Raw genomic sequence first — 16,502 nt, 5'->3', positions numbered from 1 at the left:
GATAAAGGAAAAAATATATGTAAAACGTCTACATAAGGTATAAAATTTTAGATAACAGTTCAAAACCATTATAAATTGAACGGGTTTGAGTTTACATAAATATGATTATATTTTTCAATGGGTTATATATATTAAAAATCTTTTACGGATTAAGTTAAAATATGATTTTTTATTTACAACGAAATCGTCATGTGGTATACCGCAGGTTGACCACATATATCTATGAATCTACTTATAATACAAATTCATAAAATTATATAAAAATAAAATGAAATAAACACATATAAAACTAGACTATATAAACCAACTACAAAAATATCCACCAAACAAATATATTAAATTATGGACCCGTGGTATACCACGGGATAAATCCTAGTATATATATATATATATAAGTTTTACTGTTATTTAACATAAATAAGATAAATATTTTGCCTACTATTTCATATTCTTCTACTTTTGTAGAGATATAATATTTTATGTTGTAACTGCTTAAACCGTCTAAAGTCGTCTAGATTTCAAATAAGCATTCTAAATATTAGGCATTGGGTCATTGTTCACTTAATGCCTAGCACTTTCTTGAACATTAAATTTGACTAATTATATGTAAACCATAAAAGACATAATAATAATTATTATTATTATTATTTTTGGGCATAAAAAGACATAATTATTTTATGTTCCTAAAAGAGAATATATGTTTATGTTCGTAACACATTTGTATTGAAGGAGTATTGTTTTCAAAATTAAACAAATTAGATCCATTTGTTTTACCAACAAAGGAGAAAGAGTAATGAAAATGTTTTTTTACCAAAAGATATTGACTAATACATGATGATTGAAATATAATCCTAATATATGATGATTGAAATATAGCACTTTTTCTTGTTTTCTTTCTCATAATATATGTGACATGAAAATGAATCTCATTTTCAAACCCTTTCATAGAAACCAATAATAGCATTTAGACATATTGTTGTTACACATTGAAAAACAGTACTTTGCTAATCATTTGAGAAAATAATACATTAAGGTGAGTAATTTTGTAAGAAGCTATTAATACTAATACTAAGCAAAAAGCTTCTTCAAGCCTATGTGATTGATGATGTGTTCTTTTGTCTCTCTTCTTCTAGCCGTAGAAATCAAGCTCTGCTTTCTTCAGTACACATGAAACTCTTTCAAAGAACTCTGTTTCACTTTCCTTCACTTCCTCGAGAGTCTTAGCCTCATGTTCATCCGCCTATCATCATAACGTTTAAGCATACCTCAAAATTAAACCCGACCAAAACCGATGAATTAATTTAGCGATTTCAAGCTGTGATCGTTAAGCAAAACCAAACCTCTTTAAACTTTAAAAGAATCAAGTTCGAGACTGTTGCTGGCTTCTTTGCATCCCATCTGATAAATCACAACTTAACGTTATCTTTTTTTCTTGTCGGATTTTTATCTAGTTTATACCTGTGGAGGAAGAGGAGTGAATCAACATACCTTACGAGCATCAACTCATTCATGGCTCGCCACATTCCTCTCCCAACATCTTTTGCAGTCTCATCTCTAGCACTTCGTCCGTGCCACAACTCTTTCACTATGTACATCACTTCCTCAACATCCACCTACAGAAATACAAGAGGAGATCAAATTTTAATCATTTTCAGGAAAGAGTTTTAGAGGAATTTTCAAGAATTTCACAAGCACTTTCAAGTGTCACATAAATCTCAGTTACCGTTACTCTTTCTATTAGTCTTTTTTTTCTTAACAAGTTGTAGCGACAAAAGAGCACAATATAAGACCACTGAGACTAATCAGAATACCTCTACTTCTGCAGATGTGCCATAAATAGTCTCTTCATGCTCAATAAGGCGGTTATGCAGCAATCGATAATGATCCAAATCTAGATTTACGATAGGCTCCATCTGAACTTTTACACCTGCAAGTTGTGTAATAACGTAGGAGGCCATAATTTGTCCAAAAATAGCTGGGATGGTTCCAAGTACAGGAATTATCCGAACACGAAAGCCAGGAACTACCTGAAAATCACAAACAAGATATGATCAATGACAAACATAATACAGGATGTAGATTCCAGTGTTCCAAGAACTGAAATTAGTTACTTGATAATCTGAGGGATTCTCGTCTTCCCCATTTGGCCCTTTAAAGGGAAGCAACTTCGCTTTTGGTTTTTCCAGGGAAAACACGACAGGAATGCCTCCTTCAATGCCATGTTCTCTCCTCAATCTGTGTCTTACCTGTAAGAAGATCAAGAACCATGTAAGAGATCAGAAATAAGTAGTAGTGTTAAGACCCGAAGATCATTAATTATGTATACTACCAATCTGATGAATGGCTTGAGAAAGATTTTATAAGAGGAAAGAGTTAGAATTGTTACAGATCGAGATAATGGGTCAATCGTTGACTCTCTTATATCGGCCACTCTGATTCTTGTTGGGTCAGCTCTAGCACCGGCACCAGTTGCACATAGAACTTTCAAACCCCTCTTAACACATGCAGCCAGAAGTCCCACCTAACATTATATTTGAAATGAGACCAAAATATCAGTGTGCATCACATGTCTAAACCAGAGGAATTTCTCAAACACCAGACGTGCTATAATCTAAAGCACTATTGGAAATAGACGGATCGATTCAAGTCTGTGAAGAACGGGTACCTTGGTATCTATGTTGTCAATGCAGTCCAAAACAAAATCTGGGTTGCCTGAAAGAATTTCTTCTTCAGAAGATGAGTCATACAGCATCACTTTGGCTTCTATATGGCACTCAGGAAAGATTGAAGAGAAATGCTTCTTGAGACATATAGCTTTCGGAATACCAACATCTGCTCGTGTTGCAACAGCATGTCGATTTAATGATGAAAGTGCCACCTTCTCATGTAATTAAGAACACGTGTATGAATATATATGTAAGGGAAAAACAAGATTCACTGTGATACTTGGAAGACAAAAAGAGAATGAAATATTTGTATGCAAATTTATCTAAAACAGACCTTAAATCTGTATAGTGAAGTTAACAGAGAAGCCAAATATAACCAATGATACCTGGTCAAAGTCAACGAGGAGGAGCTTCCCAACACCTGACCTCAAGAGCATAGATGCAGCATGACTCCCTACACCCCCAAGTCCAATAACCACCACATATGATCCAGTGACTTTACGCTGAGATTCAAGATCGAAAAACTGGATATTCCTAAACAAAACAAAATTAACAGAAGCCTTTTAGAATCAAGGAAATCAACATAGCATTACGTAATGTGCTGAACATCAAACAAAAAGGTTCACACATGAAAAGCATAGCATGATTCGACAAGCCACACAATGATTTCATTTTAGTCTTTCACTTGTGCCTTTTACAATTTTCTTAACAACTTACATAAACCAAGACAGTACATACCATATAGCTTATATCTCTTTACTATCACAATATTTTTCAAGAAACTTACATAACGTTAAGATTCAAGATCAAAAGCTGTATTCCTAGAGACACAAATTAGCATAAACTTTCTAGAATCAACATAGCATCAGGCAATGTACTTAACCTCAATACAAAAAAAGACTCACACATCACAACATATTGACTTAACAAAGATAAAAGTAGAATCCTTTTGAGTCTTTTTACTTGCCTCCTTATTACAGTATCCTAGCAACTTGAACGAACCAATCCTTACATAAAGATCATAGCTTTTGTCACTCAATCATTTCACTGCAACAAAGACACCAAGATTTTAAAAAGGTACCTGGTTAAATGTTCAGAAACAATCTCATCTTCCAAAAGATCCTGACCAATTGCTGAAGTAACTGGCCTCGTTTCAGACTCAGTACCATTCCCTGCAGGTAACACCAATTTCATCAATACTTAAAGCTGCAGTCTTTATGGGTTTTTAATGATTCAAAGGAAACAGATTTTGCAAAATCACAAAGTACCTAAGAAGTTAGTTTCTGGGTTTTGCTTCACTGAGCTCCTGCGAGAAAAAAAATCGAATCTTTCACTTATCTAAAGGATTTAGAGGTTCTGTAACACGAAATTGAGAGTTTTTGGGATTATAAAAAAAATAAGGGTTATTAATTGCCTGGAGAGGAGTTTAAGGAGAGCGACGGTGGAGACGGATCCGATAAGAGCTCCGGCTCCGATGAGAGTCAGATACTTTAATTTCTCCTCCATTACCGTTGCTTTACTTTTGTCTTTCCCAGCAAAAGATACGAATCGAATTATAAAGTTTATTGGAATGAGGTTTAGGGTTTATTAAGTTTACCATACATTAATGCTTAATTGCTTAATATTTTTATTTTTTATTTTTTCTCCCTACAGATCTTTTATTTTCCTAGAAACTTGATATATTAGTTTATCGGAATTGATTTTTTTCGAGAGAGAGAAAAATAAGGACTGACGGACCTACATGGGAAAAACATAAATTCGTGCCCATGCACATTTTGCAAGTCTATCGGTACGGAAATTCAACATTCTAAATAATGTATATGCCTAATACTAAACTCGACATAATCGGCCAATTCATACCTAACCTAATAGCGAGTGTTCAATTCATACCCAACATTTGTCTATGTGTAAATACATACTTAACCTTTTAACATATTTAAATTTCATACCTAAAATTATCAAATTGTATGAAGTCATACATATTGCTGACATGGATGCCACGTCTTTGATGATGTTGATGACGTGGTAGCCACATCCTCGATAATGTGGTTGCCACGTCATCATCTTTCAAAAAAAAATCTCTCATTCTCCATTAATATTATCCAACAAAATTGTGATTTTTATGTAAAGATTTAAAATCTTGTTTTCAAAATTTAGAACCATTATTTCAACCGAATCTAATTTTTAAAAGATTATAAATCCACAACTCACAATTGGTCTTCAAAAAAATCTTCAAGCCACTTTTAGTAGAGAACATAAACCTTAAAATAACCTTATATAAATATTAGTTGAAAGACGGTTTTAAGTGGAAGACAAAAATAGAAATATTTAATTACATGTATTGCCATTGGAATAATTTTATTTTAAAAAACAAAATACAATTTCTCATTATTGGTAATATTGTATTTGTATCTTAACTTATATCTATGTTTTCAAAAATTAATATATATGGTTGTATAATTTATGTTTTTACTCAAAGCGACTTGAAGACTTTTAGAAGAGGAATTACAAATTTTAAGTTTATAACCTTGAAAATAAGTTTTAAAATCTTTAGAAAAAATCAGAAGTGATACTTGTTATTGATAATATTAATAGAAAATAATATAAAAAAGAAAAAAAATATATATTTTTATTTTTGTTTTAAAATATGATGACGTGGCAATGACGTCATCAAAGATGTGGCAACCACATCATCAATGTCATCAGTGACATGGCATCCATGTCAGCAGTAGGGAAAATGGATGTATGATTTTTTACGATTTGCAAAGTTCGGGTATGGAATTTGAATTTTTTTAAACATTAGGTATGTATTGGTACATTGACAAATATTAGGTATGAATTGAACATTCAAGTTTATGTTGGGTATGATATAACCAATTATCCAACTCCTACGCAGAAAAGTAGATTCCCAAATCTCCAAGGCGAAAGCTGGCAAATCCTCCCCGTATGCAAGCATAGTGACCAGATCCAGATAATATGTCGCAACGATAACTTTGTCGATAGAATGAGCTACCAAGCATTTCATTGCCCATAACAACGAATCTAACTCTATGTGAAGAGGCGAGAGGCTCCTTGCTGAACACTTTAACCCTAGCTGAACGACCCGGTCACCATAAGAGGCTACTCATCCATGGCCACTCCTAACATCCTTCTCCACCCAAGAGCCATCAATAAAGCATACTAGGCTACCAGCACATCATGCGGTGGAGGAACTACTCCTCTCCTAACCTCATCCTCTTTTGGTGCGTCATCTTTAGTATTGGCTTATCTTCTTTAAGTATTGCCTTCTCCACTGTATCTTGTGATGACTCTTCCACATTCTCAAAAATCTTCTTGCTCCTTGCTTTCCATATGAACCACATATACCATGGAAAATTTTTCAAACTCTCTTTTGAAGCACCTCCCATCTTTCCTCTCCAGAAAAGAAAATTCAAATTGCTATATAGACCTATTTTAAACCTTATAATCATAGTTTCTGTTTCTTGATTTTAAAATGATAAATGACATATACACGATTAAGATGATTATCTTATATTTCTTATGCAATGTAGTGAATGAAAACTCTTGTGGAATCACTTCTTACCTGCATCTTCTTATATATTAACAACTTGACGATATATTTTGTATATACATACACCAAAAATAAGAACAGTATATAAATTATTTTAGATGATGTTTAATGGAACATATGTTTTGAAAAAATTTACATAATTTTTTTGTCTTTCTTTAATATGATTCCAGGACCTCCAAAATATATGATATGTCCGACTGGTAACCCTGAATCTAAATCTTCGTATACTTTATAACCATGATTGTTATCAGAAAATGTCTCTATATTCTTTACCATTCCATCGATCTTATAGTTCTCATCGACTGTAGTTATATTACAGATATGTGCATCGTAGTTTGGATCCAACAATGGAAAATATCCATTCCCCATTTGAGGACCGGGGAGAGATGCCGTATATGCTTCTCCTCCCCATTCAATATCGTTAGCAAAACTCTGTTGAAATATTTTTGATGGCCAAAAACCAATATTTATTCCTCCAAACTCAAGCCACCATCTATCATTTGCTTTATCCTTTGATCATAATCCACATCAAAACCAAAAAAAAAAACATATAACAATTGTACATGCAAAAAATGTTTTATATATATAGATAAAAACTTTTGAGTTTCTTATTTATATGTGTGATTGTAAAATGGAGAAAAAAATTAATATTTTAGCAAACCTTTAATATTCTATATGTATCATAAGCACTTGGTTTAGCACCACGAACAGTAGGAGGACCTCGGATCACACCAAGAGGAATATCTCGACGAACTAATATGATTCCCGATGAACACATGCTATTGTAACATTGGTTTTTACCTGCCTAGCTTATAATATGATTTATAATATACATAAGAAATGAGAAAATGGATATGTAATTAGTAAATCATATCATAAATATAAATTGAAATAAACAAAATTCATGTTGGTAAGAATACAAAAGATTTTCCATGTGTGTGTTCGTTGCTTAAAAAATTTAAGTAAATTAGGAAAATGGTATGTTTTAAAAATATTTTTTTAAAGTGTCATATATATCATTAAATACTTTAAAAAAAAAAGTCCTTTGAAGAAATAATATATAAAACCAATTAACTTACTTTTGTATAAACAAAACTTCTTGGTTTGAAGTCGGGATATAAACTTGGATTGATCTGAAATGAAAATATATAGCTATTAATAGTATAATAAGCAAGTATTCTATACAATACGATAATAAAAATACAAACTTATCATGTTTTGTTTTTCATTTTTTGGGTCAAACCCAACTTATCATGCTTTTTAATTCAATATTAGTTAAGTAAAAACTCTAATTAAATATATATACCATGTTGAAACAAACTTACAGTCCATCCAACTTGAATAAAATCATCTCCCATCTGAACATGCATACGAGCAGAACTAAATTGTGGATATTTCACTTCAGGATCATTTACAGAAACAACCATTGATGCTCCATTATAGTTTTTTCGTTCGCCTTTCTTTGTACGAGCCACCGCAAACTAATCATTATCACCATTCAATAATCAACTTTTTTTTAATGATTTTGATAGAATATTAAACATTGTGCATGGTTTAAAAATAACAAAGAAAATAAAAATAAAGATGATTGCATACTTTTAAAATTGATAACCAATATTAATTTAATGTATTAAAGGTAATAAATTCTTAGAAAAATAAAAGCATACAAAGAAAAAAAAAGAGTTAAACATCTTATAAAACATAACAAAAAGTACTTACATGATGTTGGATTTTATTGATACTATTTTGATTATTAGTGAAGTTCCAAGATCCTTTGGGTTTATATTTGTCAAAATGCAAATTTAATCTCAATAGTTTGTCATTAGTAATCTTTTGTATGGGTACAGTATTTATAGGACAACCTACACCATTTTCCCATAAGAAACCAAACTTTTTATCACTTTTAGGTTTTTGTTTTGAATTTTTAAGTGAAGATATCCAATGCATCTACATTAATAATAAAATTTGTATTAGTGACATTAATAAATTTGTCAAATAATAAAATTATTAATGGTGTAATTAGGATTATTTATAGTGACAAATAATAAATTTTATTATATACTTTGTGTTGGAGTAAGTGATTTCTCATCGTTCGATGATCAAACGCTCGTTGTTTGTAAATATCCACACATTCATAACTATCTCCATGTATAGTCTATCATCCATTAAAAAAAAAAAAATATTAGAAAATTCTTTGATAAACCTCATATGTCTCCACATACTAATACAATATTAATCAATAATTAATATTGCTTTAAGAAATAATTAGATTAAATTAACAGACTTTGATGACTTTAGCAGCATCGACAAAGCAATTGTTGAGTTTTGCTATGTCACGAAAGCATAGGATATAGCCTAACAAGAATAACAACATCCTTGAAAAACTTAATTTCATAAGTTCTGGTTAAAGTGACGATCAAATAGTCAAGGACCAGAGATTTATTAGATCATATATAACATAATATAATATCAAAAAGTATAAGGCAAAAAGTATTATTAAGAACACTAATGCTTTCAAGATACATGTGATTTATTTTTCATTAAATTTTAACAATATAATTAACTTATTTAATTTTTATTAATTGTCTTATGTACTTTTTTTTTGGGTAAGAATTAATTGTCTTATGTACTTAACTTTATATATTATTATTTTATAATAATAACTAAATTAAGTAATTTTAATGTTCACTAGATATGTGTATTTTTCAGAAATTTCCAACTATATAATTAAATAATATGATTTTGTTTTGTTTATGCATTATTGTACATAATTAGTATACTAGGAAACTCCCACGCGTTGTGTGGGTTATATTAATTAGTAAAATATACAATATTCCATAATATTAAAATATGATTCGTTATTTTTTAATTTAATATTAAATATATTTTATTAATTATTTGTTGTCTACTTAAATCTCTTTGAAAGCTACACACTTACAAATAATGTTTTGATGTATAATATTGAAAAGTAAGTTTATTTCTTAAAACTAAATATTTTTTATGGAAAGAGTTTTTTTTTATATATGTTTTTAAATTTCAATAAAGGGTAATAATTACAAAATAGTTTTCTTTTTTGAAAATTGATAGCTTACAACAAATGTTCTCTTCAAATGTTTATACAAGTATTTGAGTCAGTGATAATACTTTTTTTTTTTACATTGTGAAAAAATTATAGCTTTTTCATAATATAATATTTATTATTATTTTAAAAACAATTTGTGATAAAAAGATCTTTGGTATCGTTAGTTAGATAACAATTTTGAGTCATACTATCAAATTTTTTAATCAACTTATCAAATTTTTGTGTCTTTTATTTGTTATAACATTGGTTACACATATACAACCATTTATAGCTTTGATATTTTTAAAAAGGGCAAAAACTCATAACCATATATAGTCCAATAAAAATTAATTTTAGTATATTATCATCCCCTATATTACCATTAAAGAGATGTAATTTTGTGTTATGAAATATCAACTTGGCTATATGGAGTTTGAAATCTGATTTTAAAGTCAAATTTATTTAAGAGGTTTCAATAAGATAACTTAGACAAAAAAAATTTTATTTAGTTATGGAGATTTATAAAATATACACATGAGGTTAAATTTTGTACAAAAATTAACAATTATGTATTTGGAAGCTGAAAAAGTCAAGATTTCATTAATTTTAGATTATGATGGTGAAACAAGCAGCTCCACACATCTATATTAACACTTTTGAAGTATATTTTGTACACAAACTTTTGTTATGTGAACAAGTATCACGCATGCTATTGTGTTTTAGACAATTAATCAAATTTCATTAGGTTAAATGATGGTGAATATAACGTGTTATATATGCACTCGGTGGAAAAGAACACACCATTGCATTTTGCTTGGATCCCTACACAAAGATGTGAAGATGTGAAGGATCCCTACAAAGCTTGAGATGCTGCTATGAGATTCCACGATAAAGTACTCTACATGAAAACATTTGTGATTTTTGATTTTGTGAAGGTTTATGGATGTGGTTTGTAGAACTACATAGAAATGTCTCCAGCTTGGATCTAAAGCTCATGGATATCTTCCCTTCTTAACTTGGATAAATCATAAAATGGTTTTGTAGTGTAGCACGGATAAAACGTAACCCTTATTTCTCTAATTTTTAATACCATTGTTGTAACTTTTTTTTTTTTTGGTTTCTAATCCTATCACAATACTAAAAAATACATACTTTATTGGCAAAACAAAGAGCGAGTACACTAATCACTAAATTGAGACTGAAATTAATTTAGGAGTCACAACTGGTAAAAAAAAGTTTAATTCAAAAGGGGATCGTTTCACTTTGGAAACCAACTAATCCTTTAATAATTTGCATTAGCAATCACAATGCTGAGATTGTATACATTGCCATGCCCGAAGTTCATCTAATGCAAATGCAATCTAAAGAGTCCTACTAAGAATAATACAAGATGCCACAAAGCATCCAATTAACACTGCAATGTTTCGTATCTAACAATGTGCTTATTGCAAATTGCTTATAGATCTCAGCGCAAGCTATAAACCGAGATCCAGCGATACATACTCAGGCTTAAACAAAAGGTCTCGGTAAAGAGGATAGCAAACGAAGAACCAGTACCTTTATTTTTGCAAATGATGAAAAAAAAATGTGAAGACGTAACAATTTTAAAAAGCTCTCACTTCTTCAAGAGTACGGCACTGCACTGCGCCATGATCTTTGATGCTCTTGTGATCGAGTTTGTCATGTAAAAGTTCTCAACCGCGGGTTGGAACGGTGTTGTGCTCATTGTCTCCTTGCACTCAGGCTTCAATGAAGGCCCAAAAGCAGCTGGCTCTCGCTCATCTGTGTTGACGAGATTTGGTGCGACGCTCTTGATTCTTGATCGAACACCTTCAATTGAGTTGTATGGAAGTTTCACACCCGAGATCTCGGATAATGCTCTCACAATCTTCCAGTCATCTCTTGCATCACCAACGGTTGGAACAGCGGGAACAGTCTGTTGAGTAAATCCTTCTGTGTTTTCGTAGGTTCCTTCTTTCTCGGTGAAGGCTGATGCAGGGAGAATTACATTTGCACGGTAAACAGCTTTGTCTCCATGGTGGCCTTGGTAAACCACGAAGGCGTCTTTAGGAATCTTGTCAACATCTACATCGTCTGCTCCCATCAAGTAGACGAATTTTGCAGACTCAAGGGCTTTGGCGGACTGTTGAATGAGACCGAGATCAAGTGCAGCCGCTTGAGCAGCATACAGAAGGAGATAGTTGAGACCGTTCCAGTCTGATCGGACAACATTGTTGGCTTGTGCAATGGATTCAACAGAAGAGAGGATAGCATTTTTATCAGTTCTGTTAAAGAGCCCAGCACCAACAATGATTGCAGGGTTTTTGGCGTTCTTGAGAGCTGTACAGAATGGGTGTCGTCCCTCAGCAATTTCCTTTAGAGTATCAGGCCCAGTCCCGAGATGTTTGCAGTCGTAGTTAAACTCTGTAGGTGGACCAACGTATCCAACCTTGGCTTTCGATGCACGGACTGTCTTGCAGATCCTTGCATTCACCATAGCAGCTTCAACCCTAGGCTGGTAAAATAGAGAGAAAACAGGTGAATGTGTTAATAAACCTGCAGATGGTTGATATCTCAAAGAGCAATTTTTGCTTAGGAGAAACCAGATGCCTGAACATCAAGTATTAACCCGGATCAGGAATGTAAATCTTAACACAATTTTTTAGACACCCATGAAAATCTTAAGCATTCCATATTTTAATATGCACAGAGTCTATAGCCACTCCACCAAACCAGGTTACACAGAATTTTTTTTTCTGTGTCATTGATCCAAAACAAAAGTGTCTGTCTAAATCCAGTTCTCGTAACCTTGCAAAGAGACAGGGTCAAAAGCTCACCTGAGTACCAATTAGAAGGAAGAGATCGGCGTTCTCAAGGCCACTGATGCTAGTGTTCATCAAATAACTGTACCTAAGATCAGCGTCAGCACCAACAGCTGTTCCTTCACACCAGACATTGTCTGAACCCATTCTATTTACAAAGTCCTTCAATACCATCATGGATTCTGCATCGGATAGCTGACCTGCTACTCCAACAATCTCATCTGGCTTCACCTGATGAATGACATCACCCACAACAGCCAAGGCATCACGCCAGCTCACTGCCTTGAATCGTCCATCAGAATCTCGGATCATAGGGTCGCTAAGCCTTTGTCTTTTCAGGCCGTCATAACAGAATCGGGTTTTGTCAGATATCCATTCTTCGTTAATTTCCTGAATAAGAACATTCACAAGTTCAACATCCAGCAAAATACTTAAATAGCAATTTTCAATAAAAGTATGACATACCTCATTAAGGCGTGGAATGATACGCATCACTTCTGGTCCTCTACTATCAACACGGATGTTGGACCCGACAGCATCACTAACATCAATAGTTTCTGTTGCTTTCAACTCCCAGTTTCTGGCTTTAAAGGCAAAGGGCTTTGAGGTCAAGGCTCCCACGGGACAGATGTCTATAACGTTTCCAGAGAGTTCACTGGTCATAAGCTTTTCAACATAAGTTCCAATTTCTTCTCCACTACCACGACCTAACATACCAAGATCCTCAACCCCAGCAACTTCTGAAGCAAATCGAACACACCTACAAAGACATTATAGAAACTTAACCTAATCAATAGGATAGCATATGCATCACATTAACTAAAAAATCACATTTTATGCAAACTATCTTAGTAACCTTGTACACTGAATACACCGAGTCATAACAGTCTTCACAAGAGGACCGAGGTTTTTATCAACAACAGATCTTTTCATCTCCGTGAAACGGCCTCTGTCAGATCCAAAAGCCATAGACTGATCCTGAAGATCACATTCTCCTCCCTGGTCACATATAGGGCAATCCAGTGGATGATTCATCAACAAAAACTCCATCACTCCTTCCCTCGCCTTCTTTGCTATTGGTGTGTCAGTCTTAATCTTCATCCCTGTTAAAAAAAACACTCTTTAGTAGTCTACCACTATACTACATTACAGAACACAAAACATTACCCAAGAATGAATCTGATGCAAATGGTATACTTACTAAGGGAAAAAACAAACCTAAACACCGAAGATAAACTAATAGAGCAAATCAGAGAAATGCCTATAGTTAACAAAACTCTCTGCTTTCGTAATCGTTTTCATCATCATCAAACTAAAACCCAACAAAATTGGAATAGAAATGAAGCTGAAACTGCAATCAACAGATAACAATAGCACAAAATCCCAATTTCTTCTACCAACCAACGATCAAATCAATCAATCACCATGGAAAATTTTCCTCGAATCAACTAACCGGGAAGCGCGGGCATGGCACACGACGCCACAGGCTTGGGAGATTTCTCGACCTCAACAAGACACATCCTGCAATTTCCAGCAATCGACAAACGAGAATGATAACAAAACCTCGGGATATCAACTCCGGCGACCTCACAAGCCTGAAGAACTGTGAATCCTTTAGGGACTTTGACCGCGTGACCATCAACAAAGACCTCGATCGCATCCTCAGGATTCGAGAAATGGACGCGTGCTCCGCCTATTGGGTTCCTCGGAGGGATAATCTGCGTCGGCGGCTCAGGCTCAGAGACGGCGGCGGATTCAGGAGATTGGAGCTCCGGTTTGGTGACGATGGAGCGGAGGAAGAAATTGGAGGATTGGGATTGAAGAAGACGAGAAGCTGGTCGAATGGTTCGAGAAGCTAAGATGCCTAAACCCATGGCGTTGTGGATCTGTATCGTCGTCTTCTTCTTCTTCGTCTAAGTGTGATATTTCTCGATCTTGTTGTGAGAACTCCTGAAGCATTTGTGAGAGACACAAGGAGACACGAATGAGCTAGTTTTGGGCTTAATGGGCTTTAATTTTGGATAGTCAAAAACTGGGCTTAGATTGGATCAAGAGCTATGCTAATTGGATTTTTTCTTTTTCGTTTCTAACATCTTTCATTTAGTACTTTAAAACAAAGTTTACTAAGAGAATGATTACAAATATAAATAGGTAAACAACAATAGCAGAAAAATGATTTTTTTTTTAAAACGAGAGTCAAATTTTCACATATGCTTTTTTCAAAACAAAAGAAAACCTTACATTGGAAGATATTTAAATCCGTTACTTTTAATTTTCGTACTTAAAACTAAGTTGATGCGATATTTATGTTTGATTATTATTAACTATACGTTTTTGTCGCATGTAAAACCAATTTCAACGACAAACTTTTATTTACTCTGATTATGCATTTTCACTTAATTATTTTATTGATTAATGAAAATACAAAGTTAAATACGCCAATCGTACTAGATGTTTCAAGGATAGTTCAATATGTGTTCAAGGCTCGCATCCTCAAACATGTAGTGCGTTAATTTCGCAACCTTGTAAACTTACCTCAACCATAGCATATTCATCATTGAGCTATATGTATTATTTTGAAAAGACTATCACCTAGACTATAAGAGTAGTTACGTAAAAATAACTATCTTTTTTTCTTTTATGTATGCGATTTTAACTGGACGTTGTCTATGTTTTAAGGTTGCCTTCATAGTTATAAAATTATTTAATCTTTAATTTTAGTTGAATTCTATGAATATTTTGTATTAGATCTGTGAGGTTCATACAAAGTTACAAACTTCACAAAATGTTTAATATTTTATTTTTATATCTAACTATATATATATATACATATATTGTTATCAACATGTTTTCGCTTCTAATTCTATACAAACAACACATTGGAACCTCTAATAAAGTATTGCATTCATAATTGCATCACAGCCGTTTACTTGATACATAAGTTGTAAACCTCTACTCAAACCATTAGCCCTTGAAAAAAAATATAATTCAGACAAAGACAACTTATAAAAATAGTTATATAAATGATAACTTATTTTAAACATCTCAACGACGTCTAATTAAATCAAAGTAGAAAAAAAGGATTAACAATACCAATTGCTGCATCGGTTAAGGTTTACGTGTAAGTATTAGATTATTTTCCTCATTTGTTTAAGTTTACGTGTAAGTATCATTGTCATTGATATTGTTCTTAATCTAAGATTTGTATTGACAAGCTAAAAACAAAACAAAATTACATTAGTTTGTAGTATATATTATATCTTTTAACATTACAGGCAGACATGATGAGAATAAAGTTAATCCGATAGTAAGCTTTTAAATCTTTTATATATATAGTCATTCGCTACAATTAATAAATATTACATTTCTCCAATTGTGATTAGATAATGTAATCAAACAGATCAAACGGATTATGTGGATTAAGTACAGATTAAGCGAATCATCCAAATTAAGTATGTAGGTATTGTGCGGTTTAATTATAGGGTAATTCTCATAATTACTACTAAATTTGGGTCTTTTCAAAATATCATTATTAATTTTTTCCCAAAAATAATTTTAAAATATGTTTTCTTCCAAAAATAACAAAATATTGAAACTAAAAATTTGATTATTCATAACTAAGCCTAAATCCTAAACACTAAACTCTACCCCCTACAAACTATATTTTAACTTCAAACAAATTTAACACAAACCAAAAATCTACACAATTGAAAATCAATTTTCATGTTTATGGTTTATATGGAATAAATATAATTTTTTGTGCTATTTAGAAGAAAAACAAAACTTCAATTGTGGTGTTTTGAGGAATATTCTTAATTATATGTTTAAATAAACAAAAATGGTTCTAAATAGTATAAACTGCGAGATATAGTAACATAAAGTCTAAAAATATATATGTTTACATATATATAATATCAAAATAACTTATATTTAATATAAATATAATTTTTTCTTATCCACAATTTTTCGGTGCAGTGTGTAAAAGTTTTGGAGAACCATCATAACAAAATTATTTATTTGTTTTATTTGTGTATTGTAGCTTCTAAATTAATATATTGTGCTTTTAAACTCAAAATGTGTGCATAATAGAAAAATAATAATATTTTATTTGCACACAAAATTAACATATACTTTTTTTATGCATTTAAAATAAAATTAAAATAAACTACTATTAGAAAAACCACACATGTATGCCTCATAATTGAGGCTTCTAATTATCCACCTACACACTACACGAATCAACAATTTTCTTTTATCATATAGTTGGAAGGATTTAAATGGAATTCATCTTGTTATACACATAAATAAAAGGGTTATCTTAAGAGTGTCAAATATGTCTGTTTACACTCTACCAACCATTGTGTCAACATAGGTGTTATGAA

At 32.2% G+C, this 16,502-nt stretch overlaps 3 protein-coding genes across 3 annotated transcripts; all 3 read right to left on the bottom strand.

Moving 5' to 3' along the window:
• Window positions 1-940: 940 nt before the first annotated feature.
• LOC17880041 (tRNA threonylcarbamoyladenosine dehydratase) lies at window positions 941-4,221 on the bottom strand. Its single transcript, XM_023779143.1, has 11 exons — window positions 4,081-4,221; window positions 3,935-3,972; window positions 3,748-3,838; window positions 3,053-3,200; window positions 2,666-2,878; window positions 2,387-2,521; window positions 2,112-2,246; window positions 1,812-2,027; window positions 1,489-1,613; window positions 1,341-1,398; window positions 941-1,240 (listed from the first exon to the last, which is right to left on the bottom strand). Exons 1-11 carry the CDS (start codon window positions 4,170-4,172, stop codon window positions 1,130-1,132), a joined length of 1,362 nt encoding a protein of 453 aa, XP_023634911.1. The 5' UTR covers window positions 4,173-4,221; the 3' UTR covers window positions 941-1,129.
• Window positions 4,222-6,369: 2,148 nt separating this feature from the next.
• Window positions 6,370-8,611, bottom strand: LOC17878687. The gene is made up of 7 exons (XM_006286213.2): window positions 8,522-8,611; window positions 8,300-8,392; window positions 7,957-8,184; window positions 7,563-7,718; window positions 7,317-7,370; window positions 6,899-7,042; window positions 6,370-6,747 (listed from the first exon to the last, which is right to left on the bottom strand). Exons 1-7 carry the CDS (start codon window positions 8,609-8,611, stop codon window positions 6,370-6,372), a joined length of 1,143 nt encoding a protein of 380 aa, XP_006286275.2.
• Window positions 8,612-10,638: 2,027 nt separating this feature from the next.
• On the bottom strand, window positions 10,639-14,062 carry LOC17877981 (NADH dehydrogenase [ubiquinone] iron-sulfur protein 1, mitochondrial). Its single transcript, XM_006283124.2, has 5 exons — window positions 13,574-14,062; window positions 12,977-13,223; window positions 12,586-12,880; window positions 12,136-12,510; window positions 10,639-11,813 (listed from the first exon to the last, which is right to left on the bottom strand). Exons 1-5 carry the CDS (start codon window positions 13,992-13,994, stop codon window positions 10,914-10,916), a joined length of 2,238 nt encoding a protein of 745 aa, XP_006283186.1. The 5' UTR covers window positions 13,995-14,062; the 3' UTR covers window positions 10,639-10,913.
• Between the last annotated feature and the right edge of the window lie 2,440 nt (window positions 14,063-16,502).

This window comes from Capsella rubella, unplaced genomic scaffold, assembly GCF_000375325.1.
Source record: "Capsella rubella cultivar Monte Gargano unplaced genomic scaffold, Caprub1_0 scaffold_7, whole genome shotgun sequence".
Classification (NCBI taxonomy): Eukaryota; Viridiplantae; Streptophyta; class Magnoliopsida; order Brassicales; family Brassicaceae; genus Capsella; species Capsella rubella.
This window is presented reverse-complemented; position numbering and strand designations above follow the sequence as displayed.